General features: G+C 43.8%; 1 protein-coding gene across 1 annotated transcript; it reads left to right on the top strand.

The window, feature by feature from the left end:
• Nucleotides 1-12,352: 12,352 nt before the first annotated feature.
• CDCA4 (cell division cycle associated 4) lies at nucleotides 12,353-20,704 on the top strand. The gene is given in 5 exon segments (XM_050897355.1): nucleotides 12,353-12,379; nucleotides 16,756-16,836; nucleotides 18,720-18,879; nucleotides 18,882-18,997; nucleotides 19,138-20,704. Coding segments are annotated over 4 exon segments (1,071 nt in total). The 5' UTR covers nucleotides 12,353-12,379; nucleotides 16,756-16,797; the 3' UTR covers nucleotides 19,894-20,704.
• Nucleotides 20,705-21,793: the final 1,089 nt, after the last annotated feature.

Here is a 21,793-nt window from a genome sequence, read left to right as displayed (position 1 = left end):
TTTGATTTAAAGAAGAGTGGGCTACTGAATAAATAAAACATTATTTTATTTTTACATGTGTCTCAGACATTCATAATGTACCTGGGAGATAAGTGGATTGCTGATTATTTTAAGTATGAGTGTGAAGCATGAAGTGAATAATTTCTGGCTATGAACTAGAGCCAGCCAAACTAGTTTTTGCAGACAATATATCTGATTTGTTTGTTTATTCATCAATTTTACGTTATTTCTAAAGACTGCATTTTTTAAGTAATTGTTTGGAGTAACTCACTTCTTTTATAAAATTCTATTCCTGTCTAAGAAATGCTTTCATGTTGAGTATTAAATTTTGCTTCAAGAGGATAGCTATACAAAACAGGCAAGACCAGATACGAATGAACTCAGACTCTATGCATGACAAAATTTCATCTGCAGTTGGTGACCCTGTAGCTGGCCCGATTTAGTCCCTGCTATCATGTACAACCCAATGTCGAATTTCTGTTGGATAGTGAGTGATGAAACCTAACTCAGAACCAGGCTTTCAAAACCATCCACAATCTAATAGCTTGTCTTCATGAGCATATTGTCATCCTATGGGTCACGCTGTGGGATAGGTCTTTTAGGAAACATCCTCTATATAGTGAAATGATGCCAAAGTTGCCTCACAGATTGGAATGCCCATCTTATTTTTAAACCAGCACAAACTAAAGGTAGCAAATAAGGGTGGGGGGATTGCATCAGAGATGCAATCATTTTTTTTTAATCTCTTTGGTGTGCAGGGGATGCATACAGGTGGCAACATCCCCAAAGCTGGATCTCCTAGCATGTCTTCTGCAACTAGTGTCTCAAGACGAGGACACCTACCAGTCCTCTCCATCTCTTCTGCTTCCTCCTGGGGTGGTTTGCATCCCACTGCACTCGTTTCGCCCTGTACAATTAACCTTTGCACAGGAGAGGGCGCTTCTCATGCTCTATTTGCACCAGGGATGCAGCATGGCCTCATGATGCAATCTTCAAGTGAAAGGAATGTGAACCATAAAAAGAGAAATCCGTTATCCCAAATTAGACTAATACTGTAATATCCTGGTAACAGATGTTAGTTGCTGCCATCATCAGCAATTGGTAAGAAAAAGTAGGACTCTAAACTCATTATGTCTCATCACTGTAATTCAGATCACTGATAACTTCTAGGGTTTTACCCTCTTACTCAATCCTGTAAGAAATGCTCAGAGATAAAGAAGCAAAAACCAGCCTTGCAGACAGATGGAAAGTCTGCTGAGGAGAGATGATAAGCTACGTGGTAAGAATTTCACAAAACATCACACGAATATCATCTACATGAACAACCTCAAAATAAGCCTTCTCAGTACGCCATGAAATGAACCATCCTGCTTCGCAGCCTCAGTCTGTGACAGGGCCCATACATTTCAGCCCATGATCACAAAGCATCCCCTGTATGTTCAAAGGTCTGTCGTGAAATATTTTCTTGAGGGAGGTGAAGAATCAAAGAGAAGAGAGGTACTGTGGGAAAAGGGTGTTGTACAATGTACAAAGTCCTGAAAAGCCTTGTAAACCTAAAGTCGCAGATGTTCTGAACAAGTATGCAAATACCCGAGTGTTCAGAAAGCTACTTAGAAATGCATCAGCCTCTATCACACTTCCCCATCTGTAAAATGGGACACTTCTTCCCTCTAGCATTGTCTGTCTTCTCAGTTTGAAATACAAGCCCTTGCAGGAGATACTAGAAAGAGTGAGCAGGTGTGTCGTATGCATATTCAGAGCTTACTGCAACGGGGCAGTGAACAGCGTGGAGGCAAATATAAGGTACTAAAGCTTAAAATAGTACTAAAAAAAGCCTAAAACCACAAATTCTAGTGAGTCAGCACTTTCAGGGTCAGATTCAAAGCACTTTATTTGCTTCTATTTATGCTGGGGCTTCAGAAAAAAGAATTGCAGACTTTCATTTTAACTTTGGGTCTCCTTCTGGTAACATAGGCACTAGACCCTTGGGGACTTCACTGGGATTTTTCCTCACTGGGATATTTTGGTGTTTGGAGGTGTTTTGTTGCTTCCAAAAGGTAAGAGTAATACCGATCCACAGAGCTGACTTCCAGACTAGAAACATTCAGGGCCAAGCGCTCACAAGGCTCATGGTACCTCTCTGGGTACAGGACTGAAAATCAGTAATGCTAATAGCATTTGCTGTTGCAACTTCTGTACACAGTAGGCCACCAGTAACAATCCCTAAAATCCTTAGTGCTCTGAGATGTATCCATGTGGACACTGCCTCTCAAGCTCTTCCCTTCCTGGCGCTATTTTTGTGGGTTGGGAAGCAGTTTCTTAGCACCAGATTTCTGGAATGGGTCTCTTGACAGTGTGAGCCTGATATGCTTGAGGCAACAGCTCTATTGCTCACCTATTTGGTCAATTTAGGGGTTTTTTTTGCCTTTCTTAAATATAGTTGAGAAGACTAGGCTCACACTACCCACTACAGGTAGTTTTTATTATTGTATGTTTGACACTTATAGGTGACTTGACAATATGTTGGATAAAGGACATTTGATAAGGTATTAAAAAAAAATCCTGTAATTTTCCATTTAGCTGCATGTACAGCTCCTGTCTACCTCTAATTATTTTGTTCAAATCTTTCCTAAAATAAGGCTTATGAAAATGGACAGCCCATAGCTCTCAATGGAATGGTGCACTTAGCTGCACTGCTTGCAGTAATAGCTGTGTCCCGAAAATAACAAATGCACTAGCCTCAAATTAAGCTCAGGACTGGATGCAGCAATATGCAAAAGGGAAGAAAAATGTCCGTTCAATAACAAGGGAACTCAGGAGTATGACTGACTGCTTGCTTTCTTGACTGTTACTGTGGGAATGGCCTGTCAACAAAAGGCAGGAGATTCTAGCCAGGCCAAGTACAAATCTGAAGTTCCTATCAGAAACAAGAAAAAGGGGGCAAATGGGGAACTTCCTTTGTACACAGGGGTGTGAAGCAGACACAGACAGACTGTAACGTAATAACAGAAAAGATTCGATGGGAAACGAGAGGTCAGCAGGTAACTGTAGTACTCCACAAAAGCAGAATTCAAAGGCGTGATTTTATAACTCAGCGAGGGGCTTTCCCTAATGAGAGGCTGAGTGGACCCTGCTTGCTTTACTCAAGCACGAGTCACTCCCTCTTTTGACCAGCAATGTTTCCCTCTTATGAGAGGGAAGAAGCTGGAAATTATATTAAATATTTGTCTTTTTGCTTTCTTAGCATTCAGTTTCAGATACTAGAACCATTTCAAGTTCTAGTAGTCAAATTAGTTGACTAGTCAACTAGTCAAATTCTAAGATGAGAAATAACACTGTACAAGGAAAAATCCCAGAAAATAATCTGTTTTTCTCTGGAGATACTGAAAACCATTACAAATAAATCAACATGAAGTTAAACCAAAGCTGTGAAATCAGCCCTCCTCCCCTGAAGGCTGTGGAAAATTGAATCTGAACTTTTTTTGCTGGCCTATAGTTTCAGATCATAATGACTTCAAACCTCCAGAATTTGGAGAAAAATCTTCTTTTTTTTAATGTAGAAATGTAGCTTGGACATATCCTTCCATGATGTAAAGCAATATTAATGTATAATCCTGACCTGTCTGTTCTTCAGTATAATGTCTAATTGACTAGCATGAAGAAAAGCTTTTATGAAAGCAACATGTCATTGAAATATTCAACGCATCAGTCAACTATGGGTTGTGAGTCTACTGCCTCTGTTCTGAACCACGCAGCAGAAGTTTCATTTCAGAAATGACACTGAGAGGTTAATTTCCCTTTTCTATACTTCCAGCTTTTGTTTTGGATAAATTTCTTTGTGTTTCCAGTGTAATTCAAGCCCTGATCGCTTTTAAGTCACGGGATGATGTTTTTCCAGAAGTTTAATGTAGTCACAAGAGGGCACCAGACTCTAGCCGATTTCTCTTGCTGGCCATGGTGGACTTCACAGTCGAAGGAAAACAATTAGTATCTCTTATATCTCTTAAGTTCGCGGCCTGTAATCATAAATTTCTAAGACTTCGTGATGCTAGGTAAAACAGTCCATACAGATGAGTGTGTGTGTATGTGTGCTCACGCTTACCATACAGATAGCTGCTGAGGCAGACACAAGATTGGGTTATAATATTTATCCAGCTATGGCAGAAACACACAACCTTTTTCAAATGGTGGCTACAAACAGGCAGAAAAACGAGAAGAAAAAAAACAGAACTGAAAACAAGCAAGAAAAATCACAGAGAGAAAAAGAGAGAGACAATTCCTGTGTATCACACAATAAAAAATGGAGGATGATGGAACTTGCCAGGATCTGTCCATGATTCCCTGGAGAGGATTTAAGTGGCAGGAGGCAAACATACCATCTAAGGCATTCAGCTGAGCCAGCCCCTGTGGTATCTAAACACCCAGCAAATTCTAAACAACTCTTTCAGGAGCCCCACTTTGCCTCCCTGCCTCAGCAAACCACTCTCCACATCGTCCTGCACCACGGCTCACTACAGCTCTGGTGACTTTATCCCACGTCTGTTGGCATTTGGTGCTATTTGTTAGTCAGATTAAGTAAGGCCAATTAAAGTTTTATTATTCTGTTAACATTAGACATGTTGAAACGATTGCTGAGAAACCACTGGCTACTGACAGAGCACCAGGAGACATGAGTTGACATTCCTTTATTGCTACAAAAGTCAAAGCTGTCGTTCCCATCAAGGTACAGGACCGGAGTGGAGAACAAGACCAGCTCACAGCCTGTTACCTGTGTTCATACTCATGCTTCTAGTTGGGTTAACCCTTTAACCAGATAAGGCAGACAGGCATTAGCAATCATTCTCTTAGGAAAAAATAAGGTAAAAATAATCACATTTTTAATATGCCCTTTCACACCTTAGTTTACCTACTTCTTATGCTCATTTTTTGATACCCTCATTAAACTATAATTACTATGTTCCTACTATAATTTATGACATTTTTTCTTATAGACTGTGTAATTCAGATAAGTCACCATCAAATCAACATCAGCAATAATTTGTGGATACAGTACGTTTTCCAGTTTAACCTATCAATTCACCACTCTAAAACAAAATTTGGAAACAATCCAAATGCTCCAACAAGCCATCACAGCCTTCGTCTACTCTTCCAAGGAGCACAGAAGGTCATTTTAACTTGCAGGTAAAGCGTTAACTTCTATAACCAGCATATTTCTCTTACTGATGCTTAGTTTTATTCTCCTCGTTATTTATGACGGGTCTAAGGAAAATCACATTTCTGTTTTGGAAAATGTAAAACAACTAATGATGTCAACAGCTTGTTACTAAAGTCTCAAACACCAGAATTAAGTTACTGCATAAGAAACTCAGTGTTCTTATTTTTCTACTTTTTTCCCCTAGTTTTCATGGTCCAAATGCTTAGCAACTTTAAGGCAAGCTTAAAAATAAACAACTGACCTACATATTCTTAAAAGTTTTGTTAGCTTTAACTGTGCTTTTGAATTACAACTCTCCAGTTTGCCACTACTGCAGAAATTAGTTTCCCACTGGTATTGTAATTTTCAGGGACATGGCTTCTAGAAACAGCACAGTGCCTTCCAACAGGCTGGCTTCAAGAGCAAAACACTGTAATATCAAAAGATGCAGAACAGTAAAGGTGTAAGCCTCAAATCTGGCCTAAAAGATCTGAAAGCCACACTGTAATGTATGTTCAAGGATATACGAAAAAGGAATTATTCATTAACTTCTTCAGCTTGCAACCGCTTCAGGCTATTTTGTTCTTACAGTATCTGCAGTTTTCAAAGGAAGGTAGAGCTGGTGGGGGAAAAAAGATCTTCACATGCACAGCACAAACACATTCATCAGAAACAGACTAACTCCCGAGATGAAAATATGGTACTTAGCCTGCTGCAAAGGAAGGACTACCTTGTGTAGTGACAGGCTGCACATGTTCTTTGAGCTTGTGGGTGCTATTTAATAGTAGATGCTTAGTTGCTATAGCAACTGTCATACCCTATGGTATTTATGCTTAGATATGGAACACATATTTTAAGCAGCACCAGACAACATGGCATTCAAGTGTCCAAAATGTATGTTTAAAAGAAAATCCCTGTTCTGAAGGAAGTAGGTGTGTTCCTCTAGTTATTAGAAAACCTTTATAACGCAACACTTTTGCAACAACAAAACAATCTTGTCCCTCACAAACATAAAACAGAACTACCATGATGATCCAGAAGAGGGCTCAGAAGCCTTAAAATAAAACGCCGAACAACATTCAGCACTCTAAAATCCATCTTTGCTGACTGCTACTGCATAATCTGGAGACTTTTGCTGTTTGGTACAGTGAATGGTGCTTTGCCACTAGAGGTTTCTATTGTAGTTTTAGTATCTCGCCAGGTACCGCTTTGAAAGTCTTAACTTCATATCATCTGGGCTTTGTTCCTACCACAGATGTCCACTACCAACACAAAGCCACATACTGGCTGTTGGCCCCTGCCTGCCAGCGCGCATATGCATTATTTGTGGTTTCATGGCTGGAATTTCTCAAGCGTGCTTTGTAGCCCCTTTGGCTTTTGTATTTTTGCGTATCACTCGCCACAGAGAACACTTTCTCTGAATTGGCTGGCAACTGTAAATCTTGCCGAAAACACTTATTTTTATTTTGTCACATCCTGGTGGTTGAGGAGCATAAACAAATACTGTAGTATGAGGGCACTCTTTCTTTCATGTCCTTTCCACTGTAAGAAGAAACTGATGGTCAGTAACTTCTACAGCTGCATGTGAAGAGTCCTTAACTCCAACACAACCACTTTAGCCAGGCAGGCTAAAAGAGTTTGCAGATTAGTACAAGCCTAACAGCTTTCCTGTGTCCTGTTTCCACTGTATCTCCTGCAGTCAAAACATATTAATACTTCTTCTTAGCAATTTATTACCGGTTCCATAAAGTTGCTAGCTGACTTGGATAAACACAGTGGTGCTGGTTTTAGTTCACAGAGTTTCTTAGTCCGTACAAGTTCTTAAAAAGAACTTGTTTCTTAGCTCATGTCACCCCTAATCCCCCTGGCCTCCTAGTAGATAGATCAGATAGGCACAGCCATAAAACCTAAGGCCTGAGGCTGGTGGCCTGAGGCAGACAGATTTCTGCCTAAAAACGCATTTGCTTTGCCACTGTTGTACTGACAGCCACATACTCTCCCTCCCATCACCTGTCTACTACCGCTCTTCAGTTTTTCACCAACACACCCAGCTGAGCCAATACAGCCAGCCAACTGTTGCCATATTCAGACATGTATTAGCTGGTGCATGGATTAGTTGGTGTGATGAGTGCTCTGACTATGCTATTCTCATTTTGTAAGCCACTAACATTTGATGCCAGCACCATTATCATCCAACATCAAGCTACAGTTAGCCCACAAATGCTCACTCACTTACTATGAATGCTTTGGTTTGTTTTACAGGCACCAGATGCCTGCTGTTCTTGGTCCAACCCCCTCCTATAGGTAGAGCGGCAGCCCTTCCAGGCTCAGAGCAGTGAAGAAGCTTACTCTCACTGAAGGCTGAGCAGAACTTTCAGCCACCTTTGGTGGTCCACACATTAAAATGCTGTAACGATATGGAAACACTTTCTCTTAAATTCAGTGCTCTCTGACTGCAGACCGCACGCAATGAAGTCGTACCCTATACCCGGCTTACGGGGCCCAGCTGAGCTGCTACAACAGGCTTACTTCTTAGGGAACAGCCACATTTAATTACCCTCCTTAGCCTTTCTTCCATCTGCTCCTGGATTTTTTAGGCTAGCTCTGCTGCAGGAATGTGCTTGTCTGCAGAAACACTCAGGACTCTTTCATAATGCTGCCTATCTCAGAGGTAATCAGAATTTGCCAGGTTGGGCTTAAAGGAAACGGTACATTATGCGTGGGCCTCCTGCCCTACTCTGGAGCCAAATTAAAAAGACAAACATATCTTAAACGCTTTAATCAAACAGTAATTATGAGAGAAACAATACAGACTCAGAGCATGTCCACATTGTCTTTAGCAGGCAGAGGCAAGCAAGCTCTGTCCTCGTTCTAAACGGGCAGGATCACAGCCAAAACTCTTCCAAACCTCACGCAGTCGTGCCAGTACAGCACGGAGCTTGAGCTAACACACCTTGTCTCTCAATAAGACTCACTAGCCAGAGCACAGCACTGCACTGACGACAGCTCACAGCTTCCAGTTCAGGGCTGAGTCATGTCTGGTTGGCTCCAAGCACCGGCAGTGCAAGCACATGTTTTCCTGCCTCTGACTGCACAGCCGTACTCTAAACTATTCGCCCAGCTACATAAACCCCAGGGCCCTCGGACCAGAGACAGAAAACACTGCAGCCACACAGGAGTGCAGAGTAGAAAACACTTCATTGTCAGCTCGGTATTGGTATTGAGACAGGACTCCGTCCTATCTCGCTGAAACTATTTGTTTCAAAGCTTAAGCAACCTCCTGACTAATTTTCCTACCCTCTTTATCTGAGGGCTTGCAAGCCACCGGTTGTGAAACGTTGCGCTAAGCCTCATACAAACACCGAGCAAGAGACAGTGCCTGTCGGAGCCCAAGAAACACTCCCTCCGAGAGACCTTTCCACGGGCTAGAAATAGCATCAGTGCAGTGACCCAGTGGAAAGTGAGGAACTTCATTCTGCATGTATTTCTGTTTCTTATTCACCTACATAAAAGATTATCTGCATTAGCCCTTTAAAACTATGAAACCCCACTATTATCATAATCATTTGTAATGTGGAAATGTCACGGACTGAGATCCTTTGTGCAGCTTGAAATTGCACAAATAAACTGGAAACTCTGTCTTCTTTTTTTTTTTGTCTTTTAAAAGCACAGTTTCAGCCCGGCTCCCAGACATTGAGTGCCTATTAATTTCCGCGGTTTTGTAAACACTGTCCAACTCTAAACCAGCCTTCCCGTCACCGCTGATGTGCAAAAGTCTGGCCAGCTCAGCAGGGGCTGAGCGGCTCTGAGAAAGGAGCAGCAAAGCTCCCGAGGCATCAAGCACAGCCCAGCACAGGCTTGCTCCAGAAGGGAAGGAAGGGGGCTGGGAGGGAGGGAGTAGTGGCTGCTTTCCAACCAGCATGGCACGCAGGTCACACCACCCCGTACCAGCCACCGCCAGAGGAAGGGGCAGGCTGGGGCTCCCGGGAGAGCAGGCTCTCTGCTGGAGCAGGCGGGCTGTGGGATGGGGAGAGCCAGAGCTGGCTGCCAGCACAGCTCCCGCAGCCGCTGCTGCTCAGCTGCGGGGGAGGCGGCACGGCCGGAGCCCATGTGCACATGCAGCTCTCACAGACTGAAGTCGGGCCCATCCTTCATCCACACCAAGCACAAGCTAACCACTGCCCAGCCAAGGGAAGGGGCTCAGGGTAACCACTCCACTTGACTCAGCCCTCCTGCTCTGGGCCAGGGGCTCCAGCTCAAATAAGCCCCACCACGTGCTAAGGATGGATCTGCACCTTGGACCTGCTCAGAGAGGTCAAGGCAACGCCTGCTTCTGTTAAAACAGCCCTGTACCTCCTGTTTTCACACAAAAACGGCATCCTATTTACCCCTCTTTGGTGATCACACTTTTATAAAGGCTGCCAGTGCTTTTAAATCCCCTCAGGACTGCCACTTGCTCTGAAGATTTTGCTGGGTGCCGGTGGCGACCCATCTTCCTCGGAGAGATCTGCTGAGCTGGTTTGCATCATTTTCTTCCCTGTCACCCGTGTTAGTCATTTCATCAGCAAGCAGGTTGCTCTGTAGTGTCTCACTAGGTCACTAGGTGCAATGCTTCTCAATTGTCTAGAAGCTTTGAGTACATATTCTGAATCACCTTTCGATTTAAAAGTCTCCTGCCATTTCTGACCAGCAATTTTTCCCCCTCTTTTTTCTTTTTTATGCAGTTATTGTCTTCATTTCAGCTTCCCCTATCAGGTTGCTTTGCAGACATTTCTTTCCAGTTCTGCTCCATGCTTTGTCTCTAGAATTTCAACTTTAACTTAAGCATCAGTTCTGCTTTTGCTTGCAGATTATCTTAGCTGCGAAAGTTTCATGGGCTGAGATAGCTTTCTCAATATATAAATACCTGTTTAGGAAATTACCAGGTTTTCACCTGTTCTTTTTAACTCTGGTCTCAAAATTTCGTTTACTGAAACCAGTAGGAGGATGAAAAACTTTAGCGCGTAGCTAAAATTTGATCATTCTCTTTATCACATCGTGGTTACAATTCAGTTAAATTCTTTGTAACACTATTTTAGTCCTATCAGAGATTGTTTGCTTTCTAGTAAATACTTTGGGCTGTATTGTTTTGCACAGGTCTGTCCAGATTTTTCCATTTTGACTTTTCAAGTTCTGTTTCTCATATGTGAGATGTGAGAGTTGTTTTCTCCTGAGAATAATTAAATCTTGTCATACCTCAATGAGACACAGTTTCTCAGCTTTTCAAAGATGCAGTGCTGAGAACCTTTCACAATTTTTCTTTCAGTGGCTTAATCAGAAACGTAGATGATGTAGTTTTTAAGCCATCAGACATTCTCTCGTTTCACTGGAGAATTTATTGGGGGGGGGGGGGGAACACAAAGAAAAATGTCAAGACCTGCTTATTGTATCTAAAAGGAAAAAAAAGAAAAAGATAAGGAGAGGGGACTTATGTATCTTACTATATAGGTGATGCTATCACTAGAAAGAGCAATACCAATGAACTCTTCTAGCAGTGATCCTCCAGGGAACAGCACCCACACCGCCTCAAAAGGGAAGTCCAGAGAGGCTCAAAGGTTCTTGCAGGATTTGTTGTGGGATTACCTATTTGAATTGTTTGCATCGAAACTAGAAACCACTGTCTAGCTGAATAGAGCATGAGAACATCTCTCTGTGGTATTGTTCTTTCAAAGTTTTGACTCGTATTTTTGCACCATGCCATAAGCGCAGTGCAAGAAACTGTAAAAAAACAAGGGGAAATACTGCGCTTTGTAACCTGTCTTATCCCCAAAAGCAGATCTTGCTTTCCTATGGAAATGTTATTTCCTCCTGCTTTCTCGTATCAAGCTACAGCTCTGTTGTTTTACAGCCTTTCTTACCGAACCTCAGCCCCAAGTCCAGGCGATGCCCCCCCGCCCCGGCCTAGCCCACCCTTTCTCCATTCTCTTTCTCTCCTCGCTCCCCGCCCCACCGCGGGCAGCAGATCCTCCCCCTGCCCGAGCCGCAGGCTGGAGGCAGCAGCTGCCGTGCCTCTGCGGCTCTCTCCCGGCAGCCGCAGCCAGGACAAGCCGGCTCCCCCGCCCTCCTTCTGGCTGCTTTGGAGGCAGCCGGCACGTAGCTGCAAGACCGGGAAAGCGACCGAGAAACGCTCGGTCGCCCTAAGTACTTGCAGATGTGCAGCAGCATCGAGCTGGAAGCCACAGCAGCGTTCAAAGCTTTCGGGTTTTGGTTTTTTTTTTCGCTCAGCAGGGCGGTTGGAGCTCTTGGGACAGCGGCTTCCTGAGGGGTGCGAAGCTTCACCCCTTCCCCTCGCCCCAAGGAAGCGGCTTCCCCGTCCTCTGACTGCGAGACCCGGGGCTGGGAGGCCAGGCCCGAACAGGAAATGCCACAAGCCTTGCTAATGGAGTCATGAGGCTTGGCACCCCCCGCGGGGCGGCAGCACCGGGGCGGGGGGGGGGGGGGGAAGCGGCTGGGAGGGCGGGCCGGCAGCGGTTGGCGCCGGGGGCTCCCGGCCCTGAGGGAAGCGGCGCCTGACAGCACAGAGCGGCCGGGCCCAGCGGGGGAAGGCAGCGCGCCGCGGCCTCGGGGTGGCCGGCCGGCCACCCGCCCCCCCTCCTTGCGGCTCCCTGGGCGCCCCGCGGGCTGCAGCGGGGCCAGGTCTGAACCTGTTCCCGCCGGAGCCCGTGGCCGGGAGCCCAGACGCGCCGCGGGCCCTTGGCTGCCGTTTGAAAGCGGGGCGGCTCCACCTCGCCCCCCGCCTCCGCCTCCCGCCAGCCTCTCACGGCCGAGGGGAAGGGCTCGGGCGCCATGGCAACCTCGCAGCCTCCCGTGGGCGGTGCCTGGGGGCGGGAGTGGCCGGGCGCCATGGCAACCGCGCCGCCAATCGCAGTGGTGAGCGGCGCCTGCATGGTTTGGCGACAGCCAATAGCAGCCGCTGTTCCCTTGTAGGCGTGGCTGCCGAGGAAGGCCCGCCCCCTAGCGGGAAGACGAGGGCGGGGGGGAGGAAGCGAGTTCCTTTGTGGGCTTTGACAATAAGATGGCGGGCGGGGGGAGGCGGGGCCGGTCTCTACGGTTAGCCCCGCCCCCTCCCTCAAGCGCGGAGCGGTCGGTGAGGCGGGAGCGGGGGCTCCTGCGCTGGCAGGCGGCGGCGACAGCAGCGGCGAGGTGGTGAGTAGGGCAGGCTGGGCTGGGTCGGGCGCGGCGCGGGGCCCCGGGCCCGCCCGCCTCCCCCGGGGCTCCGCGTGGGGACGGCGCGGGCGGGAAGCTGGTGCCGGCGGAGCCCGCGGAGGAGGGAGCCGATTCAAAATGGCGGCGGGCCGTCCGCCGGGAGCGCGGGACGATGAGTAACCACCGCCCGGGGCCGTTCGCGGCCACGCGCGCGGCCCTGGAGCTGTGAGGGGGGCTGGGGCGGGCGGGCCAAGGGGCCCGTTTCCCCGTCGGCGCCGGGCGCCCCTCTCCTCCGCTCGGTCCCTTCCCCAGCCGCGCACTCTCGTCGCCCGCGCCTCCACCCCCGGGCACTCATCCGGTGCCGCCGCACGCCGTGCCGCTGCTGCCCTCCCACCGCCGGCGTGCCGTGGCTGGGGACCTCCCCCGGCTCCCCAAGCGCACGCATCGCGGCTCAACCCCGCCTCGGCCCCCGCCGCGCTCCCTCCCCAGCCTGCCTGTGCCGGGGCCGCGCCCGCCGGTCACGCCTCTCCCTGCCGACTCTGGCGGGTCGCCCCCCCCGCCGCCGCCGCCCCGGCCCCGGCCCCCATCGTCTGCGTTTCCACGAGCTTTCTGCTCGCCGCACCGCCTGCCGTCGCCCCTGCCCTGGGCGTGCGGCTGCCCCAGCTTCCCAGCCTGCCCTTCCTGGGGACCTAGTGCCCCTTCCCGAAGCCGTCGTGTCCTGGACGGGTTGCCTGCCAGCCCCCTACGCCTGGGGGGTGGACCAAACCCCAGTGCTTTATAGGTGCCTTTGTCCCAGTCCGAATAGGGATGTTGCTGGCCCTGCTAGCCCTCTGCTGTGTCTGCAGCCCACCTTACAATTCGACACCACCATACGCACACATACACATGCCTAAACAGGAGTACCTGGCTTTCCATCACACCACCATACACGCACATGCACATACCTAAAGAAGAGTACCTGGCTTTCCATCTTCTTTTCACCATTACACATAGCTTTGATTTCTTCCCACAGCTGTTATAAAGGACAATTTCGGAGTGGAGGGGATTATAGAATCATAGAATGGTTTGGGTTGGAAGGGACCTTAAAGATCATTGAGTTCCAACCCCCCTGCTATGGGCAGGGACAGCTTCCACTAGACCAGGTTGCTCAAAACCCCATCCAACCTGTCCTTGAACACTTCCAGGGACGGGACATCCACAGCCTCTCTGGGCAACCTGTTCCAGTGCCTCACGACCCTCGCAGTGAAGACCTTCTTCCTTACATCTAATCTGAATCTACCCTCTTTCAGTTTAAAGCCATTACCCCTTGTCCTATCACTACATGACCTTGTAAAAAGTCCCTCCGGCTTTCCTGTAGGCCCCCTTTAGGTACTGGAAGGCTGCTATAAGGTCTCCCCTGAGCCTTCTCTTCTCCAGGCTGAACAACCCCAACTCTCTCAGCCTGTCCTCATAGAAAAGGTGCTCCAGCCCTCTGATCATCTTCGTGGCCCTCCTCTGGACTTGCTCCAACAGGTCCAGAGGAGGGCCACGAAGATGATTAGAGTGGTAGAGGAGAGATACAATACCTTCTTACCTTTCCATGCTAACCATCATCACTATACTTATGTCTGTACAAAAAGAAAAAGCACCCTGCTTAAGTGAACCTCCAGTACTGGCATAGGTAGTTCTTGTCTGCTTTCTCGTAAAGATGAACAGTGCTAAAACTTCCTATCTTCTCTGTTACTCCAGCTCTTAGGAAGCGACTTTTCCCCTTAAGTACCTAAGTATATCTTTGGCAGCATATTACTACGTGAATCTGAATTAAGTGTGAATCTGGAATGTTTAAGTTGATGCTCTAGTAAGAATTGGATCAAATTTCAAGCACCTTATTTGTAAAGTAGACTGGGAGTTTGTCAATCCCAAAAGCAAAACTTTTAATGAATTAAGTAATACTGTGCTCTCTGTGCTAGTATTAAAAAAAAAAAAACACCAAAACCCACAAACACTCCTTTTTTCATACTGTATTGTGCTACAGATAGCTGTTGTCTCCTTGACAGCTTTTTTTGTACAGCTGTTTCAAACAGTGGTTAACACACTAAGTTTGGGCTCTTGACACTCGGATAGTAGTGGCAGAAGGGAGATGATACAGCTAGTCTAGATACTGCCTCTTGGACAGAGACAGATGCTGCTGGAAATTATTGGAATTTTGAACACCTTGACTCTAAAGAAGCAGCAGTCTTGCTCTCATGTACTAAGGGGTTTTACACGATGGCTAATACCTTTTTGAGTACGTTAATATGTAAATCAATAGAGAAACTTACTTACATTTTAATGAATTAGGTTTTAAATTTTGTATTCTCTTGAGTGCTTATTGGAGATAGTGCGGGGAAGTCTGGGGAAGGATGTTTATTTGCAAGGTTTTAATTGCATCTGATAATGGCCGTGAAGTTATTTTTACTGACAACTTAGGTTCTGAGGCACGCTCGTATGCCAGTTAATCAAATCTAAAGAAGTTATTGCTGTGATGGGCGTATTCTTTAAGTTTATGCTAACAGAGGTCCACAGGGTTTGTTATTGCTCTAGGGCAGAACCTGGAATCACATGCAGCCGGTCTTACACATTATTATATTGCATGGGAAAACTGTTTCCTTCTTTAGTACGTTAATAGATTACAGACTGGACTGGTCTGCCAACATCCCCTATGTCTTTTCATTTGTGGACGTGATAGTGGCTCTTTGACCAAGAACTTGTGCATTCCCATCAATGGTCCCTTCCTACGGTCCCCTCCTGTATCAGTCTGCTATTTTGGGAGGCAAACGGCCAAAGCCGCTTCTTCTAAAATTGTCAGATATCCAAAATAGCACCAGAAAATATTTTCAGTTATTGTTCTCGTGACTGCGTCATCTTTATCTGTAGTTGTTGTGGGGTTTTTTGTGGGTTTTTGGTTGGTTGTTTTTTAAACAAAGTTTATGCCCTTGTCACCTACCCTAAACTAAAAGCATATCTAGTAGGAACTTGGGGATTCAAATAGTTACCATATACAGGCTCTCAAAGAGATTGCCCTTCATGTATAGTGTTTTGAAAGTATACCCGGGGAGCAAAAACTTCTGAACATCATAAGGTGTTTATAGCATCATAAGGTGTTCGACAGAAATAAGAAATACTTTATTGATTTCATACTATGGTGTCTCACTGGAGTTGTAGTTCATATGCCTCATGACCTTGTCTTGAATGTTGCTGTGAGCTCAGTCTGTAAAAGAGAATGAGACTATGAGTTGGTTGAAATACAGTTTCCATGACATAACAGCATTTTAGTCTGAATATTTTGGGATCGAGTCAAAAGATTTTGGCTTGAGAGTGTTTAAGGTGGGTTTTTTGTTGTGGTATTTTAACAAGTATGCAGCTTGAGAAAAACGTGTTTTCTGCCCCCCAAGTCCTTTGTCAACCATCTCCTCCCCCCCTAATTTTGAGAGCAAGCACTCTTCAAAAATTTTTTATTACCAGCCACAATAGAAAATAAAAATAGATGTCCACATGCATCCTCTTTATTTGTTTCTTTTCTAGGTATGTAGTTCAGTTGCAGACACTGAACTGTCTTGTACTGTACAGACATGTCTAGAAAAGTATCTGAATTGTTTTCATATTTTATCGTATAAGTTTTTGTAGCCTGTTGAGACAGAGCATTCTTTTAGGTTTCAGTAATCAAAGGAATTGTTGCATGTGTTTGGTAGTTGTATTTGGTATATCAAATCTTATTTTGCCTTAAATGTGTTTTAAAAACTCAGCCTTTATAGTTAAAACAATTTAATTACTGTCATTACTTTCATTATTGTCATCTTGCAAAGTAAATCTTAGTCATAAAGTTTCTGTACTGGTAAAGGAAAATTCTCCCTGGTTTTGCTATGTTTCAGTTTTGTATTTGTGCATGCTTGCTCTTTTTCTGTAGATGCTAGAGAGAGAGATACATGGCTTTGTACAAAAAAGGTGAAAACTGTATAGTTTTGTGATAGAAGTAATGAAGACTTGCTTTCAGTATGCTTTTGTGCACGTTTAAATTTTTCAGATGATCGCTGAAGATTTTGTTTGCTTTTTAAGTGGCAAAGGTGTAGGGATAAGGGAGAGGCTGGTCCAAAGGTCAGGGTAATAGCCTAGGACTTGGACTTAAACTGGCAGTTTCCGTCTCCTGCCGCTGATTTTGGGTGTATTCTTGGGCAAATCATCTTTGTGCTCTAGCTGTAAATTGGGTTTAATAGTACTATGCAAGTTTGTAGTAGTGTTGTGAGGATAGAGATACTGAAGCAATTGAAAAGAGAGGTGTGTAAGTTTCTGAAATGGGAAACTGTTTTGTTCTGCATCTCGTGTACTTGCCTGACATCTTGCTTCCCGGTACTTGGTAGGTGGTGCTCTAACTTTTACTGTATGGACTCTTGCTCAGTAGCATGGGAGAAGAGGAAGGACTACATCAAACACAATTACTGGTATGTAATTTTTTGCTTCTTAATGAAACTGTAATCTAGTATTTTGTGCAGTTTCAGGAACAGGGTGACAAAGAACTGTTTTTATGGTGTACGATACTAATTGGAAGTAAGTGTTATAGAAAAAAATCCAGCAAATGCTGTGAAAGGTTTACTTTTAAGAATCCATAAACGTTTTTTCCTCTGCTTCTACACACCCAAGCGTGTGTGATCTGTTGAAGTTTTCAAGTTTTCTGCTGTGTTCTGTTCTTCTGTTGGTGTGCCTTAGAAGGCATTTAAATGCCAAATAGTAAATGTATGAAAACCAGGTTAACATTCAATTGAAGTTTTAATTATTCTTCACAGGAATATAAGTTGAAATAAAAGAAGCTTCAGATTCTGCACAGAGTGTTTAATGTTTTATGACATAATCATACATGGTTGATCAGTAGTCCCAAAAGATGTCTCTAGAGGTCAAGTTTCACATGGGGTGTGTGTTTAGAAATTACTATACATACAACTTTGTAGGAAAAATTAAATGGGATGTCCTCCGATAGGAAGTTGCAGTAATATCTAAAAATCTGGAAAAGGCACTATCAAGCAAAAACTTGGGTTGTATTTAATGGGAATAATGCAAATATGTTAGGTTGCAGGAGAAAATTTTAAAAGAAACTTCTAAAGCATTTAATATATTGGTAATCCATGGATAACTTTTAAGAAGTCTGTGAAAAATGACCATAAGACCAAGTTCATATATTCTATATTGTAGTCTCTGCATGTTATGATTTCTAAAGGGTTTTGTACCTTCAGTGGAAAGAAATGTTTAAGAGTCGGCAAATCCAAAAAAAGGTTATTTCATGGATATATACAGCAATGTAAGAAGTGTGGTACAGAGTCAGACCAAATGTTTATCTAGCTACTGTGCTATCCCCAGGTTTTCAGAGTAGATAAGTATGTAATGTATTTTGAAAGGAACAATGTTGTTGCACTTTGGTGGATTTTTAGTAACTCTGAAAAAGCTGAGAGAGTGCTCTCTGAAAATATGTGGAACATACCGTAGCAACCAGAAAGGCAAGGCAGAGGTTAGGGTTTACCAAGGGAAACGGCAAATGATACAGAAAGACACTGCAATAGTATCTTGGGTTTATCAGCTTTTAGTTGAAAAACTTTGTTTTGTTTGGATCACTACATTAAAAAAAATCCCCAAATATTGGGCAAACAGGAATTCTAAGGATAGAAGACTTAGAAGGGACATAACAGAGGCGCATAAATGTAAAGATCAGGTACTAGCTTTCACTTGCAGCCTAATTTTTCTAAGACTAAAAGAAGTGACATCTACTGCATTAAAAAAAAAGTTACTTTGTATTTCAAGAGATCAGCTGCAATATTTGCATGGCGCACTGTTGTCAAAATTAGTGCAATTCAGAAGAAGATCTGGAGGCTAGTGCTTGAAAGTCATACCTTGGAAAATTCAGCAAGTGATTTTTAGATGTAAATAACGAGAAGCCTGGATGCACCCCACTTATTTTTAGCTGGTGAACCTAAACTAGGAATACGGGAATTTTGCTTTCTTATAGTCAACTGGGAAAGAAGTACAGAAGCCCATACAGAGGATGACTGTGCCTATCCTTACTGGACTTGCACAATTCATATTGGAATTACACAGTTCATTTAGTCACCTGAGTAAGGGAACCAGAAGGACTGCTTTAGGCACCTCAGTTGAATGTCTCAAGTTTTATGGAACAAATCTAGATCTTACTCTCCCTGTAGCCAAAATAAGCTAACCTTTTCAAGTATGCTGCCCATGGTATTTTTTTCATGTTACTCTGTTAGGCATGTTGATGTTCTGGACGGGTCAAATCTTTTAAAGGTGGAGTGCCAGGTTGTATTTTTATTTCCAAAATTAGAGGTTAAGCATGCCAGTAGAAACTCGGGAGGAGCGAGGAGAAGCTGCCTCTCCAATAGGTGAAACACAGCCGTTGAGATGTTTGCTTCTGTGCGAAGCAGCGGCTCCTGACTTCCATCAAGTGTGGAGCTTAATGGGAGCCAGGAGCTGGGAGCCCCTGCCTCTCTCCGATGCCATGACTTGTGGACCTGCTCACCCCTGGTTCCCGAGTGCCGTCTTTGGGACCCAGTCCATATGTTCCTGACCCCTGTTGTACCACACTGGCCATTCTATAACCTGGTATGACAATTCTGATGTTTCTATCTTAAAATAATTTGCTGTTTAAGATTAAAGTTTTCTGTTTTGTTTTTTAGTCTTTTTTTCACCTCCCTCTTGAGCTTTTTACATTGTACAAGATTTTTTTTTTTTTTTTTTAACAGGACACAATGTTTGTGCGAGGATTAAAAAGAAAATGTTTTGATGGCGAAGAAGATATTGAAGGAACTCTGGCTGGTATTAAGGCTATTCCTTCATATAATCTTCAGCGGCAGTCACTTTTAGATATGTCCTTGGTTAAACTTCAGCTATGTCACATGCTGGTTGAACCTAACCTTTGTCGTTCGGTACTTATAGCCAACACGGTACGGCAGATCCAAGAGGAGATGACTCAAGATGGGACTTGGCAGATGATAAATACGCAGAGTACAGGGCAGGCATCCCTGGATCGTCTTGTTTCAACAGATATCCTCTGTCGTTCATCTAGGGAACAAGCTGAGGGAAAGCATGTTCCAGGCTATAGTACTTTGAATAAAGACTTTGAGGGTGACCAGGCACAAGATAGTTCAGAAACTATGTCAACAGCCTCTTCAGTGCAAGCTCCGAGAAGCCTGCAGAGCAATGTGTGGGAAATGGAGAATCCACAAGAAAATAAAGGAAACTTTCAAAAATCATTAGATCAAATATTTGAGACATTGGAGAATAAAAGTCCTAATTCTGTTGAAGATCTGTTTTCAGAAGTTGACAACTCTTACTATGATCTTGATACTATGTTAACAGGCATGATGAGCAACACAAAAATGGGTCACTGTGATGGGCTTGAAACGTTTTCTTCTCCAACAACTACAGCTTCTAACTCTAATTGTAAATCTGATCTTAATGAGCTTGATCATATTGTGGAAATCCTTGTTGAATCCTGAAAATCCTTTTGTAGGAGATAAAGATCTGTTAATGGGAAGAAAAGACTCAAGCAAGCTATTTCCACAGTTTGTTCTATCAAATCTGCACGTGTATTTTACAAATATCTATATATTATATAGATATATATATTAAAAAGCACTTCATATTGCAAAATAGTGTTAACTCTTAAAGTTAACCTGCAACTTGTAGTGTAATAATCCAATTTATTGTCCATTGAACTGTAAGTACATACAGTAAATGTTTTTAAGTTTGGGGTCCAAGGCTCTTGAAATTGGGTTCCTTTTACCAATTTGGTTTAGCCTTTGATGGAGGATATGGTCAGTGAGAGGGATTCTCTCATCTTTTTCTTATACTTCTCCCAGTAAAAATGGTAATAAACGTAGAGAGAAGTTGGATAACTGGTTTCCTATTTTCCTCCGGTTTCCACTTTGTTACACCACAAAACTCCTGCTGCTTCTGTTGTAAGTCGCTACATGGCTCTTAAAGAGCAGTATGCAATAGTTCCTGTTATCCTAGCTAGCTTATTCTGTTTTTTTGCTACAATTTTTACTTCAAAAATAGTTTTAAAGTGTTTATTGGTGTTTAGATTTTTCCAGGTATTTTCCTAAAATATATTTTTACTACAGATGTTATGTCAGCTGCTAACTTAGTAACTTTTGATCATATCTGCAGCTGATGTATTTTTGAAAGATTTTCAAAAAGGGATGGTTTTTTTTACCGTGAGCTACCCAATGTAGTTCAGTAAAGTGTATGTAAATGTAAATATACGATTTTATACTTTACATTAAAATGTAAGAGCTGTTTTCCTGATTCTGTTTTATAGAGTAGTACTTTACTAAATTGAGAATTGTACAATTATGCTTTTCATACCCCATATACTTGAGTATCATTAGAGGAAGAGCTTTGATCCAGCTAGATACAATTACATTTAATTCATTTCAGACCATACTTTTTGTTAACTACAAACCTAAATTACGTAGGTTTTTATTTATGTGTATTTATATGTAAATGTCATCAACTGAATTGTTTATCACTGAAGTCTACCATCAAATATTTGTTTATATGGGATAACTATCTTGCACTAATTACTACAAAAAGTGTTATTAGCGGCCTTTAAATCTCAACTGGTATGTCCTGATGTCTTGTCATAATTAATATGCTCCACTCTTACCAAGGGTTTCCTCTTGGCTTTTTTTAATAACAAAAGATAATACAACATGGGATGGTGTTCTTTTCTTCAAGTACTCACATTCGTTTTAGAGTGTATATAATTAAGCTTATTCCTATGAGACTTTTTCGGGGGAAAGGGATAGGTCAAGTACAGTGTATGATTTTATTATAAAATGACAAATGTTTACCTTCACAAGCTGGTACTGGGGAAGAGCCCCGAACTAGCAGGAAGGTAGAGAAGGGGGAAAAGATTGATTGGTTTCCAGAATGTGTTAGCATTGGTTGTGCCAGGGGAAGACATCTGCCAGTAACTCAGTTGTTTTCTGTAGACCTGAACCAAGCAAGTTGCTGAACATGAAGAGAGTACCTTTCTGCGTCTGACAGACTCTGCCTTCCCACAAGTGACCTTACCTACTACACACTATCCTTTTCAGATTCTCAGACCCCTAAAAAGGGGAGGGTGGGGGCAGGGGGGTGTTAAGGACATTCCAGTGTCACCTCCACAAAAGGAGACCACTGAGCTTATGGTTTCAACAAGTGCTTTAGAAGCATCTGGTTTGGGGAACAATGATATCACTTTGCTAAATTTTTCGAACTCGATAGTTGAATGCATATTAACTCAGTCACATGAAACCATGCAGTTGGTGTGAGTCTTTAGTGAATTTGAAAATGTTTCTTGTATTAAACTTGGCATGGGATAATCCGTAGTTGCTGTAGTAGTTAAACGTT

This window comes from Gymnogyps californianus, chromosome 5 (genome assembly GCF_018139145.2).
Source record: "Gymnogyps californianus isolate 813 chromosome 5, ASM1813914v2, whole genome shotgun sequence".
Classification (NCBI taxonomy): Eukaryota; Metazoa; Chordata; class Aves; order Accipitriformes; family Cathartidae; genus Gymnogyps; species Gymnogyps californianus.
Note: the sequence above shows the minus strand (reverse complement) of the source record. Positions and strands in the feature narration are given on the sequence as shown.